The 22,342-nt window shown below is 44.7% G+C and overlaps 1 protein-coding gene across 13 annotated transcripts in view; it reads right to left on the bottom strand.

The window, feature by feature from the left end:
- GluClalpha (glycine receptor alpha 1) overlaps positions 1-22,342 on the bottom strand; it is a 65,606-nt gene that overhangs the window by 14,096 nt on the left and 29,168 nt on the right. For 5 of the 13 annotated variants that reach the window (XM_067356899.1, XM_067356971.1, XM_012366610.2 and 2 more), the window contains exons 2-4: positions 22,039-22,106; positions 21,427-21,542; positions 9,497-9,564 (exon numbers count right to left, since the gene is read on the bottom strand). In XM_067356899.1, coding sequence (XP_067213000.1) covers positions 9,497-9,564; positions 21,427-21,542; positions 22,039-22,097 — 243 coding nt within the window. In that variant the 5' untranslated portion in view covers positions 22,098-22,106. Of the gene's footprint in view, positions 1-2,116; positions 2,185-9,496; positions 9,565-15,151; positions 21,374-21,426; positions 21,543-22,038; positions 22,107-22,342 lie in introns of those variants that run through there. The other 8 variants (XM_012366616.2, XM_067357113.1, XM_012366614.2 and 5 more) reach the window with 4 other exon arrangements.

Genomic DNA, 22,342 nt, shown 5'->3' with positions numbered 1-22,342 from the left:
CGCCGTTATCGTCACATCACCGACACACATTCACTCGCATGAAGCTCCAACAGACGCATCATTCCCACGCATCTCCCATACAAGTATTTCCCGCCCATCCCTTCGGATCCGCTCCTAATGCGACGGCACATTCGTCCAGTTAGCAAACATTCGTTAAAATAAGCGATACTGAACGTGCTCGTATTTATGAGAACGTGATACAGAATGAAAGAGATGAAGAGGAAACAGACAGAAAGATAGATAGAGAAAGAGAGAGAGAGAGAGAGAGAGAGAGAGAAACAGAGAGAGAGAGAGAAACAGAGAAGCGGGAAAAAGAGACGAAGAAGACAGAAGGGATTTCTGCAGGGCCTAAAATTGTACGACTGACTTCACTCGCGGTACTTTATGCGATTATGATGAACATATATTTATCCCGTGATTTTCCTTTCGATTTAATGATCGCGAGAGCGCATGATGTCCCGATAGCGAAGTAGGAAGAAGGGAAATATGCATGTGTGAACAAGTGTTGCTCTTTTTTTTATTTTGCTCCGTGCGACGCTGACGCAAGCGTGACGAGTCTCTGATTCGTCGATGCAGAATGCCAATTATCCGGCGAGTTCCGCGTGACGGCTGGGGAAATAGGAAAATTGATGATCGAGTTGCGATTTTTCGAGAAGAACTCGACGGAGTGTCGTCGTCCGTGACAAGCGGTTCCTCCCGAAACTATGCCCGACAGGTATCAAACAAGTATGAAATTGACAGAGGAGTGAGAATGGTTGGACCCTTATCGTGCCGCGCGATAAACCGGAAAATCACGCGGTATTCAACCGTTCATATTTCATTCGTCCGAGATTGCGAGATAAAAATCTCCCCCCAAGACAAACGGTGTTTTGGGAGGGGGAAAAAAAACCGTAAAAGAGGTCCATTCTCGCGATTGGACGATCGGAAGATCCCAAATTGCACTTTCATACTCTTTGTGCATTCTGACGCGGGAATCTGAGGAACTCCGCTACGAAATTGCCAAATTCACAAATAGCGATGTTCGACGACTTCCAGATGTGCACCAACCATGGCTTTTGCAATCGACGAGGCAGAGACAGAGTGTACGTGTGTGTATCTGCTTGTGCGTGTGCATATATATCGAGCTTACTCTCTCTCTCTCTCTTCGGCGAGCAAACCTGAGGCCCTGCAACGTGTCTCGGAACGCATTTTGGATTGGATTGCGAAACGCGTGCGAAGTTTGTGCTCGCGTTTGATGCGCGAGTACGCATGGTTCCGTATGATTGTATTTACTCCGCGCCTGCCCATTCTCTCTTCGGCGCTCTCGCGGGCGCGTCAGTCGGTTTCTAGCAAAGGTTTCCAACAAGGCACAAGACGTGGTTGCAACGTACAGTCAATCGAACGTTCGTACAATCAGTTATGTAACAGACAGAGCACTGATCATACATCGGGTGTACGGCGGTTTCACCGCGCCGCCTCGTAGCTGCGGATTCTTTGGCCAATCCTGGTAGTCGATACATCTTTCTTTCTTCATTAATCTTCGACAACGCCAATATTTGAACGCCTGGATTATACATCTCTTTAAATCTTCGATTGAAATAAATGGACAGTTATTTTTAAATTCATTTTGTTAAACCATTCTCGATCATCCGTAAAATTTAACAGTATTTCAATACTCGTTTTTCGTCCCTCTCTTTCGAAAGAGAGGCTTTTTCGCACGACTCCGAAATTGCCCAAAAACTCCGTGGATCGATGGGGGCAACGGTGAACCCGGGATACCCTGTATAATATGTATATAGACGTAACATGACAGTCAACGACATCGAGAAAAATCAACGAGTGCGACTTTTGGTTTTAGCACACATCCACTGTCAGCGCGACGCACGAGTATGCATATATATGTATATGTATGTGTGCACAGCACGGTGGACGGGCGCGCGCGCGCACGGGACGGAGACTGAATATATATATGCATATATACGTATACATATACACGTAATACAGATACAAGTACAGAGAAGTGCAAATCTTACGGCATCATATACACGTGACGTTAATATATTTATACACAATGTGAGGATATACAGACTTGTATATATAGGCCTTGTTGAGATGATTACTTGTATATTGCACTCACCATATTATAATCATCTATTTTGCTGATAGAGCGGAGAAAGATGTTGACCTTCACATTTGTCGGGCCATCTAACACGTCGACCGGAACAGAACAAAAGAAATCGATTAATTAAATCGGTCGCCGTGAACCGAGAATCGCTTTTGCTTTGTATTTTTATTTTAATTCATTTTATTTTATTTTTCTTTTCTCTTCGCTTGTCAATTCGCTTTCGTTTTCATTTCATTTCACCGGGACAGTACAAGTTTGCGGTGTGGAGAGAGTCATCAATGAATGAGGGGTCGGGAACGGGGGGATGATCGGGTGATAAGATGACTTAGAGCTCTTCGGTTCTCTCGGTACGGCGATGTGTCGCACGCGAATAATGGATCGATAATGGATCGCGAATGACGGCTTCCGCCGATCGTGCGATACGCGTCCGAGCGGATAGACAAACGATGGAATATTATCGCGTACTTCTGTGCCCCGTGGCGAGGTCGCGATAAGCCCGTCGTTCGGTTTGGCATTCCGAAAAATTGTTACAATAAAATCGTATTCCCGATAGCGTCACTTCTCCGACGCGGATCTATTCCGCCAACATTTTTTTGCGGATAACGCTTAAAACGAATTCGACTTTCTCGCTTTACTTGAAAATCACTTTTCAATCGGTTTTGAAATATCCCATCGGCGCAGCAGGACCTATCATTATCTCGCCGCGAGGCACAGAATGCACACAGCGGACACATCTCGTTACGCGATTCGACACGTGGCGTATATAAAAAAAAAAAAAAAAAAAAAAAAAGCGTAAGAGAGAGCTTGGAGATGAGAGCTTTGGATGTATGCAGATCGTGAGATCGATACGTAAAATTTAAATAAACACGCTATACACTACGGCAGTTAAATGGCATGGGGTGATATGCGATATGGAGCGAGCTATATGCTTGCAGCGATTTTTTAGCGCACGTGTAACTTTTATTTTCTTTCCTTTTCCTCGCGCAACGCGCGCGTCACTAGAAATGATCATGGCGAATTGCGACAATACGGGTCCACTACGGTCGAAAGAAAGTCTCTTGCAAAAAGCTAATAATGGATTAAGATTCAATTTAGGCTTGCGGATGATAGCATTCTCTTTGTACGTTACGATCTCCTTACGGGAGCGTTACACCGCCGACGACGGAATAATATTCAACGCTAAAAGCGACGATTATTGATCCGTGCGCTTCGCCAAGTGTAAATAATCCCGTAAGAATATATAAGTAAGGAGTAAAGTCGATGTCGGGTGTCTACGCGCGGTACAAAAATGTAGAATGCCCGTGCCGTCGCTTTGTGTGTAATCTCAGCTCGCGACGAGCGATAAACCGGCACCGGTTGGCTGAATCTCAAAAGGTGGAGAGCGACAGTCGGAATGTCCTAAATGCTTTGTTAAAGATACTCGGATGAAAGGGAAAAAAATGTATAAGCATGAAATAAAACGAAAGGAAACGAGGCTCAGAATGGGAGTTTAGTCGTAAATGCGAGATGTGTGGAAAACAGAGGCCCCGGCGAACGCTGTGGAAAAGCGACACCGTGGAGATTCTACGTCCGGACGTCGCATAGACACACACTCGATATTGCTGGGAAGAGAAAATGCGTTCTACTGCGGACTCTCGGGGGGGCGAAACGCAAAGCGATTGATCACGTTGTGGTCGCCATCTCGACGACCGTTCGTCCCCGCCCTCCGTAACGGACCACCGGGGTCACCGGGTGGTCTTTCTTTGTACCCGGGGTCTACAACTTTGACACGAAAAGGGCCAGATTGTTCGCGAGACTTCGCATAGCTTTCGCTTCTCTCGTGGACGCTGCTCTCGGACGCGCGAGATTACGCCCACGCCGACGTCATCGTCGTCGTCGTCGTCTTCGGGCGCGCGGCATCGGGACTTAGAAATACCTAGGAGAGGATCCTAGAATCCCATTGCCATGTTTCTCTCCTTTCTTTTGTCTTTGCGATGAAATGATCGGTCAATCGCACGCGCGAGATGGGATGATTTCGCAATTCGATTTCACGGTGTATTGCTTCATTCAAGAAATCTTTATGCGTAACTTGTTCTCGACTGTATAAATTCCTGAGACGATATTATCGTTCGTGACTCTTAACGGAGTGCCTTTCATATACCACATATTGGAAAAAGCATTAATAGTACCTCGTAGTAATATTTCATGAAGCACAATCGAAGGGAGTGATTTAATCAATACCGTGAAGAATATAACAGACGAAAATATTCACGAATTTTTGTGCATTTTCGAGCACAAAATAGAATATAAAACGTATAAATATAGGTAACAATTGTAGAAATCAAATGGTTACATCTTTTATAAGAGATTTATAAATCATACCTTGTGTCTTTTAATTTGTAACAGCAAAATTCAGCTTAACGCAATTTGCATAAAATGTTTGCAACAAAATTTTCGGCGAAAATCGCGTAATAATTTACTAATTTTTCTTTCGGTTCACGAAGCGAGATAAATCGCCTGTGTTTCGAGTTAATGGAATAATGTCCATCAGTAAAAAAAGACAGAGAAGCTCGATAATTAAAAAGTCAAAGAGAAGAAAAAAAAATATAAAATGAAAACGAGCGAAGGTGGAGATATCTGGTGTGCGTTTACGTGTAGCGTTATGTGAAAAAGGTGGACGTATCCTCATAAAAGAAGGAACGTATCGATTTAACGGAATGTCCGTTCAATCTTTGACAACCCCTGAAATACAATTCTTTCTGCTCCGCCGAGCAGCTTCGCCCGACGCTGACTGTTGAAACAGCGCCTGGTTTCTAACGAACCATTAAAAAAAAGTCGCGGACCGTCAATTCAACATTCATTAACGTTTACTTCAGAAGCGTGTTACGACTTAATAACTCGCGCTTTTCGCGCCAAAACAAAATTCTCTCGGCCGCGTCATAAATTTATGCATTTAAAATATTTCAGGCTCAAGGCACGATATATATATATATCTCCGTTCATCGCGGAGAGAAGATAATTCCGACATTTTTTTACAGGTAGCTAAAAACACACGTGTAGCTAAAAAAAAAGTTTCTTGCGAATGTTATATTTAAAATTGGAATAAATCTTTTTTTGAGCGCGGTTGAAGCGACTGCAAAATACCGTCCGAAGCAAAGTTAACGCTGCTAGCGAGTCTTTATTAAATACCGAGCAGATCAGGAAACGTTTTGTGTCGCTAATCAATGCATTGCAGTTGCATTGCAGTTGCATTAAACGCCCGTAATCTAATAAGCGGCCCTCGGATATTGCCGCTCGAGCGAGGCTTACGAGGGAGCCGTTGCCGTGCGCGACAATTGTGAATTGCTGGAGAGCGATTGTTCTGTATTTCGTACGAATTCGTGCGTGAAGAAATGAATCAAAATCCACTTTTCCACCGCAGAATCTGACACAGAAATTATTTTTCCGATACGTTCCTTTCTTTATAATTCGCGAAATTTAAATCGCGATTTTTATAGAAATCTTGTTATTGTTTTTTTTTTTCCGACGATAAACAATATCGTGAAGTACTCTAGATTTACTCGCTGTAAGAATAGAAAAGAATATAGATCTAGCAATAAGCACACAATAGCCAACACAATTTTAGAAGAACGTTGGAAGTTTCGATCCACTTTAGACAGCGGCGTGAGTATACGGCGTTGTTGCGCTCCTTTGTTTTTTATTTCAGTAGTTACATAAATATATCTACGCATTTATATTTGTTCTCCGATACTTGAGTGCCTTTTCTTCTCACCGTATGAAAGAATCTTCTGTCAAAGAGCCTCTTTTTTCTCTCCAATCTATATCTTTCTGCTCGTCATTTCCTGTCAAAACCCTTTGTCTCTTTCTTTATCGTGTCATCTTGTATCTAATATCTATTCCTCGGCCGTGATACGCGCAATAAGTGGCGAGGATATCGGTGCCGATAAAGTGGGCTTCAAGAGCGGCAACATTCGAGTGCTGATCAGAAAAAAGCTATACGATAATTAATAAAGAGATACGAATCTCAGATCTCCGTCGCGATTAATCTAGCAGCACGTTGTGAAAGAAAGCACGTGCGTATTTTCCATCATGTTTTACATAAAAAATTTTAAATATGCATAATTGTCATCGCTATTGTCCACAAACTTTAATAGAGCAAAAGTGGTTCCACTAATGGTGCTACTTTTATTTTCAATAATGCATATATGTGCTGTGAAATATAATAAATTATACGAATGGACAGACGCGCGAGAGAGACTCTACGCGCGCACTCTGATAAATTCTTAAACGTTATCATCTTTTCTCGCGCTTAGCGCGTGAATATTTAAGCGCCGGTCTGCAACGCGGCGGGTTAATCACGGGGATCGATCGGTGAACGAACGCGAGTCAAAGCGGGGGCTTCGTCCGGCTCCGGCTTGGAAACGCGGCGCTGGAAATTGGCGCTCTATAACGAGACCCGCGACAAAGTCGCCTTTCGCGTCGTCGTTACTCCCGCGTATAATTGATTGGTACCAGGGCCTGTCTAATTACACTGTCTCCGCAACGATGTCGTTGTCGTCGTCGTCGTCGTCGTCGTCGTCGTCGTCGTCGTCGCCGTCGTCGCAATTGGCAATTCGCGGTTAATCCCGGCTCTGTCGCGGCAGCACAATGCCGCACCGCTGTTTCCGCCGAAAGACACGCTCCGCTCTTTCTCTCTCTCTCTCTCTCCCGTTGCGTAACCGTCAGGTTATTTTCTGCTAAATGAGCGTATTCGCCAAAACGCGCGCGTCGCCATTCCGCGCCATTTTATTCTAAAAGTATATCGGCCAGACGCGCCGTTCGTCGTCGCGTGCTCACTAAGGAATGCGGAATGTAATTTTAGATATATCTCATGAAAAAGTAATCGGGGATACAATTTATATTGAACTCACTCACAGATAATTTATTTATGATTCCTTCCGTAATCTTTTAAGCGAACGTTTCGCATTGCTCAATGCGAAGTATATCATGGCGTCTGCCCACATCTGAATAATAGACGAAGCCGTGCGAAAACCTACATTCCGCACGTTAACGAAGAGAAATGAAGTGGGCGCTGAATGTAAATTTTGCGGCTCGCGCAATGCGGCTCTTAAAAAATTGATCCCCGCAAATTAAATTGCAATTGCATCGTCGATTCACGCTAGTGATTACACTGCCGACGTGACTTGCGCTTTCAAGGGGGGGTGGGGAGGGGGTGGAGGGGGGTTATTTTCTCTTTTCCCGCAATGATTAGAAGGCGGTTTTACAGTGATCGCTTCCCTCGCATATTTCGCATAGAACCGTACGAAGTGTCTCGCTCTCGGTATAGACGGCCTTGACAAGGTACAGCATACAGATATGGGATTTACATTTTTCTGTTAGCAATATAAGAAAAAAAAGGTCATTACCAAGAATGAGAATAAAAAGGGTTGCACACTACCGCAGAATTGTAGCAGCACGAGAATGCCTTAGCGAGTGTGTTATCGCACGGTGCAATATAAAGGATCAAGGAGTAAGTTCAACGGTATATTTGATAATATATGTACATATGTAAAAATGTATGCAAATGTCTCTTGTCATATATACGATATACATGGCGCTACGCCGGTGTATATACATATATATATATATATATTATTAAAATGATCAGTGTATTATTATTGCGGAAAAAGAGAAAGAGAGGAGACGAAAAAAAGAGAACGTGTGCGAGTAAATTAGGAATGGTAGATAAGAGAGAAAAAGAGATAGAGAACGCGCGCCAAATCGTGTCTTGAGTGTATGATAAATGTATATATACGTGTCTGCTGTATTGCGAGGCAGCGTGTAGGTATGTATGCATGTATGTATATATTTGGCATTAAAGACTCAACGCGGATAAACATAATCGGAACAAGTCAAAAAGAGATGAAACTCCATCAAATCATCTACCACACAACAGCGGGTGAGCGGTACTATATACTCTAATGGAATCTCGCAATTACGCACAGCACGACGCCAAGTGGACGGAGAAAAATCACGGAATGGACACGGAATCCGTCGCGGGGATGAGATTAACGTCAGAATGAGAAAAACAAACATTTCAAACGAATTAATTATAACATTATAAGTTCTGAGTTGAATTTTAATTGACATGAAGAATGGAAATTTATAAGTTACTTTTGCGGACGCTAATTTTCATACCACGCGCAATTTTGTTCCCACTTTGGGACGAATTAGAATTTTGTTTCGCAGATTATTATTCGGAATAAAGACAGCTGCGACGTGTGTGCTACGCGTTGCACGACTACGTTAGTAAGTTAGTATCGCATTCCTTCGTAGCGTCTGCCTGCCGTTGTCATGCGATCGCGAATTTCGCGAAAATGCAGAATCGCGCGTCTTCGTCATGCGTACGGTATGCCGTTTAATATCGACGGGCGGAGGCGGCGGAGAGAAGCGTCGTGCTATTCGTAAGTCCCAAACTCATTCATAGACATACAGAATAGATACTTGCTTAAACGTAGAGAGAACATGACGGTAGGTTGGAGTTACAAAAGAGCCACGAGAGCGGGCCTCGAGATACGCAACGGGTGTTTTGGTGTTTTAGCACGAGGAGGAGAAGAGAGACACAAAGAAGTAGATTGAGAAAATGTGTCGTTCTATACATCGTGAGATCAAAAAGGGCATTAGAAGGATACTATACAGCGACTTAATGGTAAACAAGTAAATTAACGTGTGTACACAGGCTTTCCCGCCGGTGTCGGGGAGGAACATTTCGCCGATTGCACGCCCCGACAAACTCTGGAGTCGATTCTTCCTCGGCGAGAAATTTTCACACGAGGTTTCATCGCGGGAATCTTCACTTTCAAAGTTTTGAATCAAATCCAATTAAAACTAGACGGAAAATAGAAATTTATTTTCCATCCGCAGCTCTCTCTCTCTCCCTCTCTCTCTCTCTCTCTCTCTCTGAGATCTATTTTCGCATAATCAGACTTGCAATTTTCACTTTAAGTGGACCGAATCATCACGAAGGGTAAATTGACGTTAAACTCGCCGAAGAATCCATCGTTAAGCTATCCACCGGTAAGGACCTCCTGTGTATCGTGTCTTCGTATCATACGTGATCATTATACATCCCCGCAGCGCACACGGCATTCGACGCTCGCGTCCGAGGAACGCACGTACGCATTCAGCGGCGCGTATCGTCCGTGCGACGTGCGTCGCGTCGACGTATAGTATATATATATATATATATAACTGCTCCTTCTCAGGTATGCGCTGATTGTAATACATGATATAACGTAACACACCCAGCATCAGATAATGTTACTTTGTGTGTATATATATATAGTATAATAAAGGCACATATGTGTGTGTCTGTGATATATTATGCATATATCACGGAGCGTTGCATTCGCTTTTTATTTTTTGTCAACTTACCATAGTAACGTCATCTATTTTTGAGATACTTCGAACAAATATGTTGACGCGGACAACCGCGGGCCCATCTAACATGGCAAACAGAACAAACAAAATTAATCAGTCGCTGAGCAGCAGTCAGATACATCGAGATAAGAGGTGTATGCGTGTGTGTGGTATGATGAGAATTAGAATCCCCTTCGAGACCACACCTACGCGATCGGCGATGAGTCGTGAGATGTGCTTAAACGTATCTTACTCGCAGACACCTTATTCGTACGAAATTTTCGGACTTATTACTCGATTTTGGATCTCATTTATCCGTTCCATCTCTTCCAGCTTCGTTTATTTCCTTCGACTGATTATCCGCATCTCCTCGCGCCGAGATGCCACGTAATCGGAATCGGATTGAACGCCCGTGGGGCGCTCTTCGTCCTCGCCTTATCGTCGTTCATCATCGTTAAAACGCAACGGCGCTGATACAAGAAAAAACGTTTAATCGCGGTCTCAAAATGCGGCGATAAACCTCGCTCCTAAATGGAAAGCGCACTATTTTATTAACCGTCCCGCGCGGTCACATAATCGCTTCTCACATACACACTCCTAACATAATACGAAGATATACGGCTTGCGTTAAAAGTGCCCTACTTTCGGCTCGTCCATCGATAAAACGTCACGTTTAACTCCCCCGGTGATCTATATTCGGTCATATGGGAATTCACTGCGGATCCATAGATCTCGGTAAATTGTTTCCTCTTCCGCGACTATCCGTTTCCTTCCATTTCCTCGTTTCGCGCCGCGATATCGAACAGTTTTCCTAACTCGATTTGCCGGATTTTTGCGCGCGCCACGACGAAAACGCCCCGTCGCTCATTGAGGAATCGCAGCTACGGAAATAATGCACGACGCGGCGCGGCGGGAGCGCACCGGTAGGTATTCTGAGAAATTCGTGTTTATATCGGTCGCGCGCGATACCGCGAAACGAATTTTCTCGTACTACTCGCATGTTTACTCGCGCGGAATCGATGCTCCCGTAGGAAATAAGCGGCGGTGTCGGGGGGATAATCGATACACGCGGGACGGACGACGCGAATCGACGAAGATACGGATCAACGGAAGCTAAATAAATTGCGCGCACACCGGTTACAATCGAGCGGTTGAAATATGAAAGATCGGATAAGCGGAAACGCGATGAAAAATCGATGACAACCGCCGCCGCCGCCGCCGCCGCCGCCGCCGTTGCCGCCGTCGTCGCTGCCTTCGTCATCGTCGTCGTCGGGGCGCATCCGACGACGTGTCTCACGACAATGTCGAATTAACCCGATCTCGCTGCTGAATCTAGGACAAATCGCGACACGATAGAGCGTCGTATTTGCATGCCGATATCTATTTCTTCGAGAGTTCCTTAAAAGATAAAAGATAAAAAGAAAAACAATAAAATCGATGACTTTGATTCACAAACTCTGTGAAAATATTCATGCCGCGAGAGACGGTAGAGACTTGGTTTGGCCTCAACGATGTTTCGATCATCTCCCTTTTGTGAAATTTCTCCTCGGAATATCGTGAGAAAAAGAAGCTCGCAGAAAAAATTGATGCCTGCTACAGACACGAATGAAAAACGGAAAATAGATATTCGCGGCAGAAGGGAGGCTGGCTCTCGCGGGGATTTCTTTGCTCGTTCTAGCAACTTCACTGACACTCGAGCGTTATTATCGAACGAAATTTCCATGCCGCTGTCACGGTCCGATTAGCATCAAAGCGAGACACCCGTCCCCTTTGATTGTTATGCATAAAAAATGCGAATATGACGCGTAAAGTGTGGCGCGCGTGCGGCACCGCGCGAAAATGCGCGACTTTACGCCGGCAAGGAAACTTGGAAAGTGCATTATTTAGGCGTCTTCGGTAGGCGGTAAACTCGGCGCATCGACGATGCGTCAACAATGACGTTAAACGCCTTCGCGTCAATCGGAAACTTACGCGACATTTGACGATATTAGAGGCTAACGCTGCGGAACGCCGGCGTCATGGAAACGCGAAAGACGCGAGCGTGTGACGGACCGTTACACGGAGAAGCCGGAGTAACACGTAGCCCTGCATGTGCACGGGAGATATTTCGATATCGCTCTCTGGCATTGACAACCGATCTATTTCCCACGAGCAGGTAAAGATGACTTTTTAAATTATTCTGAGAATAATATATCTATCTCTCTGCGAAAAAGCTATTCTTATTGCCGTGTCACGTTTCAAAAACGTCCTCATTTGAGAAGTTTACACATCAATTTCAGGATATTAAAATTACACATAGCGACCGCGATTGATAAATCTCACTAATTTATTAATCCCGAGACAGTCTTTCCAATTTTATCCCTACTTTCTTATCACCGCTCGAAGCGGAGGAGATTAGATTGCACCTTATTTCGATCGGATCTGTGTACAGAGTCAGCGAAATAGCCGGCGGGTTATCGACAGCTATCGGATGGGCGATTAGCAGCTCGCGGCAGTGGCGTCATTATCAGCGTTTAGCCTGCGATTAAACGAGCGAACGTCAGCGCCGATCCGGCGACGCGCGCCTCGCTACACGTCATCGTCGTCGCATCCGGAATAGTCACTCTCTCTCTCTCTCTCTCTCACACACACACACACATACACACACATTCTCTCGCTCACTCTCTCTGTCCGCAGCAGCATAAACGAGCCAGCCGTATCGTCCTGAGCCATACAGAGTGTTTGCGTACCATTCCGCCCTACATGAACCAGGACAAGACGTCGGACACGCAGTGCTCGTCGGGACGTCGATCGCCGGCATCGTCGACGACGATCCCCAGCAGTCGTGCCGACCCATTTTCGACCCTTTAAATCCGAGCTCGCGCTACATAAAGCAGGAAACGTTACGAGTCTCCAAGCTCTTCTTTTCAAGCACAAATGCTCCAAGTTTAAGACATCCCTTTTCGCGAGAAATCAGTCTCTCGCGAGGCCGGAATGCTTATTGAAAGAAATCATCATACATACGACGACGCAAATGCTAGTTTTAGTATTTGTCGATTTGAGTCACAAATATATATGAGCTGTTCAGAGCATCGATCATGTAATTTTCCCTAAAAGCGGAAACGTGAAAAATGAAAACTTTTATGTAAATTTGACAATTCTATTCGTTAAATTCACGTGAAATTTTCACTCTTCACGTTTCCGCTCCTAGGGAAAAATTACATGATCGATGCCCTAAAGCCAAAACTGATGTGCTTAACTTTGCATAAATAAAATAAATTGACAGAGTGTTTTATTTGATAGAGTGTTTTCACTTTGACTTTTAAACGGCTCATATATAACTCTTGATTTAGATAACAAATGCATGTATTTTCTGGATACTCCAAATATCCCAATTCCGTTGATGACACTAAATTACGCACGCAATTCATTAAATTATTTAAAAATTAATTATTAGCGAAACTGAGTTATCTGGAGTGCCCGAATAGAACATAAATACCTATTATCTACATCAGAAGCTGTTCACGACTCAAGATAATAGAATTATCGGCAGCTGTAACTGAATAAAGCATAGAAAATAATAATATGAATTAATTGCAATGATTTCAACCAAAGTCATCGTTGTAGAAACTTTTCATTGATTATCACGCCCGAAAGTATCGAGCGGTATCAATACCTGCGATATCGGATAGCCCAAGTTTCGAAATCCGGTGGAATTCAAGCGTGCCCAAGTTTGCGTGATAAATTCTCTCTCGTCGAAGAGCAACTGGTATAAAACGGATTGACTTTGACGGTGAACAATCTATTTCATTGCGGGTAATAAAATGTAATTTTTTTCAGTGCAGAGCGATGCTAATATTTATAATGTCATTGCTCGCGTGATGTGCAGGGAAGATTTCTAAAGTATCATAAAATATACATTTTGACCGGTCTAATGTATTGCACGGAATAATTCAACGTCAACAACTTTTCCCGATATTTAATAAGATGATAAAAATGTCCTCCCTCCTTTTCCAATTTTTTCCGATTAATAAATAAAATTGACATCGAAATAAAAAAATGTCCCATTTCCCTCGATTACGTCCGCGTTTCTGTCGTGAGAATTCAAGTCCGGCATTCTGGGACACCCCGTACAGTACTCGAGACCGATCAATCGTCCCTTCGTGAGATCGCTCTTTGATCTGGCGGGCGTTGCGCGTTTTACACAGGCGGAACTCGAACACGAAGAGGCCTTCCTGACGGCGAGCCTAGCACGTTCGCGCGCTACTACGAACGGGAGTGCCGGAACGCATCCGATGTAACTTCTCGACGTGCACTTCCGGCGCCCATACGACCCGGGAGCCGGGGCAGTATATAGTAGACGGTGTAATCTCGTTACCTACGTGAAACATAAGTTTCGCTTCTGCGGTCTCGACAGGGTGCAACGGGCCGGCCGATCGTCTCATCGCGAAATCGCATCGAGCGTCTATTGCGAGCATTGCGAGGAGCAATCGTGTTGGAAGTATTTCCCGAGCGACGTGAAAGCCCCGATAAGGGCCGTCCGAGGGACGGCCTTTCGCACATTTTTCAAGCCTGTCTCTTGAGAAAAACTTTTTCGCGTCGTCCATGTTCCACTCGGAACTCGAATACATACATGCAGCCACTCTCCTTCGACGATACAATACGGCAGATTGCGAGAAATAAGATTAGGGAGATACGCCCCCCATAGTGATTACGTTGCTCGGATTGAAGCAACGTCGAAGATTAACGCGGCCGAGGGCCGAGTGTTGTTGTTATGAGCAGAGCCCCTATGAAATAAGGACGTCGCGAGGTCCGAATGTAATCGCATCCTCGGTTCTCCCCCGTCCGCACCCCCCCTCCAATTCGCATACCCGACTCAACGACACGAGTGTCGCACTCTTTCATCTGGCCGCTCCGCGTCCGATGGTCCGGTGTGACGTAACTAACATACGCAAATGTATTATATAAGCTTGGAGTATGCCACATGCCTGCGTCTATGCTATAGAGTGCTAGAGTTTCTGGGGTGGGTTTCTCAGGGCGGTTTAGTCAAAGGTGGTGGTGGTGGTGGTGGTGGTAGCGGTGGTGGTTGGTGGTGGTGGTCGGTTGGTTCGTGTGGATGTTCCGTTCGAGAAGAGGCTGCTAGCGGTGACGGCTAGCAACAGGGCGAGGCGGGGCTAGAGGGCTATGGGGGCTAGAGGGCAAAAGAGCGTTCGGGTTAAAGGAGGGCAAGATGCTGCTGGACCGGCACTCTGCTACGTTGCTGCACTCTACTACGTTGCGTGTGTGTGTTCTGTTGCTACCGCCTTTGCCAGCCTGGTCTCTCTCTCTCTCTCTCTCTTTCTCTCCGAGGTAGCATCGTCGTCGCCTCGTCTCTCCGGTCGCCGGCTGGAGACATTCTCTCCCTTTCTCTCTCGCTCACCGAGAGAGAGATCTCACTCGCACTCTCTCTCTCTCTCTCTCTCTCTCTCTCTCTCTCTCTCTCTCTCTCTCTTTCTCTGTCTTCGATTACGAGACCAAGACTCATTTTCGCCTAAACCTACTGTTTGCGCCTACTGCATTTTTGCAAAAGTGACAGAGACAAATAAAGAAAGGGGGCATATAAAACCGCGTCGGCAAAGAGAAGAAACGGCGAGTTGCGGCCGGTTGCGGTTTCAAAGGCTTGTGTTAGTTTAGCGTATTATATATACTTACCATCTTGATGTCACTAATTGTCGCAATGCTTCGCACAAACAGGTTTACCCGGACAATGGCCGGCCCATCTAAGGGCAAAAACAATACAGCTCCCTTTTAGTGAGTCAGCATTTCTGATGGCTTACATACTCTACTGGAACGCGCCCGAAATTATCTTTCTTTCTTTCTTTTTTTTTTTTTTTTTTTTTTTTTTTATTACCACGCTCTCGGCTACTATTCAAGCGGTCTCGCCGAGTCTCAACGCGATTCAGAGGATAAGGAATGATCGAGTGAGAGTTTTGTTTCGTTACGTCGACAAACCCGGTTGAAAACCGAGTCACGAAAGATTGTTAAAAAAAAAACTCGAAGAATGATCTTTTCGGAACATCACCCCTGTTTTCCTCGAGGATCGCCGTTCAATACGAGAGTCACGTATTCGGGGTGACATCTGTTCTCCTTGAAAATTCAAGATATGAAAAAGGAAAAAAAAATTGCAAAGTCATGGGAAAAGATTGGCGCGAAGTATGGCAATTTGTAAAAATTGGCGAGAAAGTGTGACGCTGCGCGATGAAAGCTGACACCGACGCCGTCGTCGAGGAAAATTGTGCGCAAAAAAGTCCTTCCTGTCGTCACCTAATTATAAAGCGCGATAACAGATTGTCGGGTCGTGACTCACGTGAATTACATACCTGAGCCTGTTATCTCGCGTGCGGCTTTAATCCGGAGTTTAGTCGATTCACACGTATATCTCGCGACATACATCTGAGATAAGAATTGTTTTCGTTTGCCTTTCATGATAGTTTGATGAAAAAAATCGTGCGGCGTGACAATACATAACGTGAGATATTTGTATCATTTACAGCATTATATCTAATTATCATCCGTCTAATTCGCTATGCGTAATCAACGATCGTGTATAAAAAAAAAAAAGAAACAAAAAATTCTAAAACACCCGAAGTGACTACAAAGTGAGTTCACGAAGCGCTGTGAAGCGGTCTCCTTCCGGTACTTCTCGGTTATCGAGATTGTGCTCAAATTGCTCGCGTGAAATAGAATTCTCTGCGTGTCAAGCGGTACGTGTGCGTGTCGCAAGGTGCTCGTTGCAAAGACCGAAGGTCGCGAAGTGCGATAATTATCGTTAGTGCGCGCTCCGCTCAGTTACCGTTCCCTCCCCCCCCCCCCCTTCGTTCTCGGCCCGTATCGTCTGATGTCGATGACGCCTTCTCTTTGCCGAAATCTCGCATCGATGCCATCCCCGCCGATCCGCGTGGCGGGCGTCCAACGCGAAATCCGGTCGCGGCCTGCCAAATCCGGCCGCGGGATGAATCCCATAACTGCGTCGGACACGGTATGCCGATCACGAGCCAGGGACACCAGCCAAATCGATGCTGTGTGTATGTGTGTGCGTCTATCTACCTATGTACCCGCGGTGCCCGCTCCCCGCGGTATCGTATCCGCGTGGATCTCTTTCCGTTATGAATGTTAACACCTGCTCCAACAGGCGGGCGCGCTCTCACGGCTTCACCCGCTTAACCTTCGATCACGGAACGACGATCGAGCCATAATGTAAACACCTAATGCAAATATGTACGTACTGTCATCTCGAGCGCGATTTGATTTTTATTCGGTTAATATCGACTTTTTATTTGACCGTTCGAAGGGCACTTCGAGCTGTCGCGTCACGCGGCGCGATTAATATTAATGCCGGAAGAAGAAAGCTAATTCGATCATACGAAATGCACATATTTCGGAAATAAAATCATGAAATAAAAAGCGTATTTTTCTATTAAAACAAAAAGTGTTAAAACTGCTTTCTCAAAATATACGCGTCGTAAATTAACTCACCGTTAATTATAAGATGCTTAAATTCGTCCCCCTGATTTTCCGCTCTATAAACGTTAATTGACGAATAACGTACGTACGCGTAAACTTTTAACACGACTTCACGTGGAAGTTTTCATTCAATTACCGAGTAATATAATCGTCCCTGATGGCTCGTTAATAGCAATATTCAATCTTCATTCATTATTTTTACCTCGATGTAAAATTTCATTTGCGCACGATAATACCGGTCGGTTTCCTTGACATTTCACATGCATTTCGTGTCGAAATGGATATTTATAATTGCAATGCCTGGCATATCTAGCTCAGCTTTATATGGACTTCGTTAGAAAGATGAATTCCTTTTACCGTTAAAGCGAGTTTTAACCACATAACAGACCGACATGATTAATTGTAATATCCAGCAGTTGATAATTCGGCAGCAAAATTTCCATCAGTTCTACCGCGCGTGCATTCCCTTCTTTTCGCTTCTATTCCAGTTATGAATCTTCTTCAAGTCACTTACGCTTGTTACACCGCGCATACAGTAGTTTAGTATTCAGACCGGATTTGCAGACCGCTTTACAGACGGAAGACGGGAGTCGCGCGTAAAGGTGCAGCCAACGAGCGGTTGCGACCACAAAGGATATGTGGACAGTATAATGTTACCGCTAAATGTGGCGAACCGCCATTGTATTCCGCTTGTGATTCGATTCTATCTTAAAGAGCAACTAACGTTAACAGCAATATTTTGTTTACTTAATTTGATTTCTGGCAAGCAACATTATCGTTTTGGCGCGGCCAAAGGAAAATATGTCAACGCGTTAATCAAAGAATGATGTTTGCGCGATTTATTTAAAAACGTATCAAGTTTCAAAGTGCAGCAATAACCAAAACACTCGTCAGTCATGCATTATGCAATGAGACTCTTGGACAAAAATAACAATTGATTTTACGACATCTAAAAAAAAGAAGGTTCAAGTGTCAATTAAATATTCGATTTTTAAATTGAACTCTCTAAGACCTGAAAAGTATTTACCGTAAGAGAGGATGTAAAATTAACATTTATTTCGGTCCAATTTTAGCCAAGAGAACCAACTCGAATTTAGCTCACGTAAAAAGCTGATGAAAAAAATCTCATTACATGCAGCAGATGTACGAATCTTGGGCTACTTTGTATACGTCTTTTCTCGAAGGAAGGTCGAGCGTTCTTTTTTCGGCAGAGATGTCCGAATCTGAAAATCAATTACCCTCGGGTGAGACCAAGAAACCAGAAGAGTATGTAAAATGCCTCTGTGTGTAATTTTTTTTCACTCGCTCGTGCAATCAATCGTGAGCTTCTCCTGTCTACTTCGCCCTTCTACCCCCCATCCCTATCGCAATAAATCGGGTCGGCACAGGTATAAGTAATGCAAGACATTGAGCGAAAGATTGAACGACAACAGTCCATCAAGATTGTAATATAAATCAACTGCGGTCGCGGCGGACACAATGCGAAACGAAAATAGTGTGTTTGATCGATATCGGGAAACGCGCGCCATTCATTATACCGTTACACATTGCAGCATATTACAGGTAATTGCAGTCCGTGCGCAAATACAGATTAACAGTGACTCGTGAATTACAAACCACCGTTGTTTTCAAAGATCCGCATGGAAACGCATAATTTTTGGACGATCCATTCCATCCTTTCAATTAAACACGCCGTGTTGGGCATTTAACAGATGTGTTTTTGCGCTACACAAAAATAACATATGCATGTACTTAATTTCCATTTCCTGAAAATCGACAAAAAACTGCACATGCGATCTCTGTTTTATTTATTAATACGTCTCTCAGTGAGAGATTCGAGTGTAAATCTAAATCAATGCCCCGACGAGTGTGTAAGAGTATTGGAAAAAGTGGATTCTCTTCTACATGTATCTACGTGTATCTGTACAATTTGGATGACTTCTTCACTCGCAGAGACATCGAGTGTAAAAGTGAGGATTGAAAAGGATACGCCAGGCTGCCTCGCCGCCTGATCGATCAAGAGCGAACGAGAGATAACGATCGATGTGTGTGACGCCGGACCTTAAACGCGTCATACGCGGCGGTTTCTGCTCTCATAGTCGATTAACTGCGCGCGACGTCATCGCGACGTTAAGCGGGATAAACGAGCTGTGATTACGGACGGGGTCGAAATTTACGAATACACGCGATCGAACGACCATTTCCCAATTACGCCCGGAAAGGCACGAGTGCTTCCTCTCTCCCGGAAGTGCCGCGGGCTTGTATTTAAGCGCATTGCACAACACGCCTCTCGTGCGCGCAATCTTGACGGCGTTCCTACCCCCGAAGTGGCAGCCGGGCACGAAAGTGCCATGAATTTCCGCCCTTCCATCGCGTCCCGGCCGGGCAAAAACTTCACCGACGCGGCGCGCACTCACTGCTAATACTCAAACGATAAAATTAACGAGCGTCGTTTACGGAGGCACGCGATCCGGCCTTTAAGCATCGGCCTGCAGTCGAACGTATACAGCCGTCGTACGCGAAATGTAAATGCCCGAAGACTCTCTCTTTCTCTCTCTTGCGCGCGAACACGCGGGAGAGACGATTAAAAACTCTTTATTACCGCGCGCGACACGCCTATAAACGGGTGATCAAGAAATCACATAAATCGTGCCCTCCGCCCTCTTCTGCCGAGTTAATGCGATATACACGTCCGCTAGTAGGCACGCGGCGAGCGTGCTTAGGGAATATTCTAAGACCTATTCGTTCGTTTTACGGCGACACGTTATCGCTCTCGGTACGATTTATTCAATTACTCTTTCACGCCTTTACAAGGAGAATAAAATTCTAACACGATTTCAATCCCGAACTCGGCGATCTTGTTGTCTCGAAAGATTTAGTGTAATTAAATGTGTAATTAAATGCCTTTCCAAATCCTTCAAGTGGAATTTTTATAAATAGTGACGGCACTGTCATCACATAGCACTCTCTAATTTTGAAAAATTTTAGCTTTGAAATTATTAGCCTTCGAATATGTAACGTGAGAAACGGGATGTTTTATCCAGTGCGAAAAATAAGAAATAAAAGATATATCAAAATGTCGAAAGAAATCTCGCACGTGTAATAAACACACAAGAAAATACGACATGATTTATAAACTTGACTTGGCAAATCGACGCGCTAACGACTTGCAAATTTACTTCCAACATTCGGACGAGTGTATAAACAAACACGAGCGAGCGACTCCGTCTTCACGGAAGTGAAGCAGAGAGCTCCGTTTATCATTCCGATATTTAATTAGTTGACTCTGCCCACCGTTGTACTTGGCCGTGTAGCCCACTCGAGAAGTTAATCGATTAGGCTTCGATAAACGCGGCCGGACCAAGCGGACGTTCGCGTCTCCCTTCGCTGATACGAGGCAACGTCCTCATTTCTACTTGGCTTCGTTTATCTATCGCGCCGAACGAACGACTCTCGCCTTTCGCCACTCGACCCGCTGACTACAGGAATCGCGATATTTGCCGCGGGACTCGGCCGGCGACGATCGATATCGGCGGGATTTGAAATTGCCACATCGCAAAAAAAGCCGATACACCTCTGGCGCGTAATGTGGAGGAGATTGGAAGACGGCTCTCGGTCGAATTACGCGTCGGAGATATTTCGCTCGGAGATACTCCGGCAAATACGCAGAATCTTGACCTCATCGTGTCAAGCGCGAACACCATTGTGAGATCCGTTCCTTCTGCTTCTTCCACAACTTAAATCAACCTACACTATATGTGAGAATTTATACGATACGAGAGATTTGTGTTATATTACATAGAAAATAATAACTTTACAATTGTGACAAAGCGAGATCGCCAGACCGCGCAATTCTCCCAATTTACTCACACATGTTTACCGCAATATATTAATAAAAAATGATATCTTACACGAACAGTAAAATACACAAGTTGAGGAGAATCGCAAGAATAAACATAATACTGCAAACTTGCGCAGATCTCGATGTGTCTCGAGATCGCGTCCGAACGGAGCCGATCCGCCGTCCGCATTCGCGAAGTTTATGAAGGAATTTCTCGCCGCTCGGTATTTGCATTCATTCCGGCACGGACGTGCGGAAAATTCTCGCAATTCGTCTCGCTCGCATTATATTATATATAGATATATATCACCCATTGTCAATAGACCTCGCACGCCCGTCGTCTGCGTCGCATCGCATTAACGACGGCGCGGATCGTGTAGCATCGCGCGTTGAATTTTCCGCGCACTCGACGAGGCTTAAACCCTCTCGCCCAAGTGTGCGGTACATGTATCTCTCTCCGAACACCCCGTTTCTTTTTTTTCCTTTTCTCTTGAAATTATTCCACCCTACATTCACCATTTTCTCGGCTTATTCGCCGCGAGATGTTCGTACAAAATCACGATACATGGTGAGGATGGGCGGAGGAAGTAAATTAAGGATGCACAAGAATCTCTATATTCACCTGTTCCGTTCTCCCCGCTCGGCCGGATGCGCGCATCGTACCGGCCTGGTCCTAGGATGTTGTCGAGCACTTGCTTCTCCTTCTCCCGGAAGTTTACCTTTGCCGGCTGCGAACATCTGAAAAAAAAAGAACCAACCAAAAGTATCTTGTCAGTAACACAAAAAAAACGACAGTTTCTAAAAGAGAAACTATTATGCAACCGTTAAAGACAAAAATTCGCAAAAAGACAAATTTATATAATAAAAATATATAGGATGCTATATAATTAATTCGATTCCGCTATTCTGTTCGTGCATTCTGCGTGCAAAATTCTGATGCTGGCGCATGTTGCGCATTGAGTACCGCATAAACTTTATGTACTATAACAAAACGCTACACGGGTCAATAACATATATCTTTAGAAGCCGTAACTTCCCTTCCCGGAATTACATTTCTGTTGTCTCACTCATGTGCGACACGTGCCTTGACACCGTTTCCAAAATGCGCAACTGTAATACAATTAATTCACGCGACACACGAGACTGATTGAGGGCGATCACAAAATTTGTACGTAGGAGTATCAATCAAAAGCTCGACGTACGAGTCTTCCGTATCACAAATAAAACAACCTACCTCGACGGATGCAGCAGGACCGCTAGTAACACCAGTAACGGTAGTACTCCAGGCCTCATTGCGCCGGCCTGCAATAGAACAAGATGCATATACCTTCACAAAGATTCTGCGGCAGGGCGAATCCCTGCGCGGGTTCGCATTAGCGATGATTAAATTTATATTTATCGCGCGATACAATTTACATATTACTCCCTTGCGGTTCCCGCAAATTTGTTTTTATTCTAAAGAAAGTTGAGCAGCATGTTGCTTCCAAAATCGATATATCTGCTTTCGCGTAGCGACTGCATGAAAAAAGAAAATAACA

This window comes from Linepithema humile, chromosome 1 (assembly GCF_040581485.1).
Source record: "Linepithema humile isolate Giens D197 chromosome 1, Lhum_UNIL_v1.0, whole genome shotgun sequence".
NCBI classification, from domain to species: domain Eukaryota; kingdom Metazoa; phylum Arthropoda; class Insecta; order Hymenoptera; family Formicidae; genus Linepithema; species Linepithema humile.
This window is presented reverse-complemented; position numbering and strand designations above follow the sequence as displayed.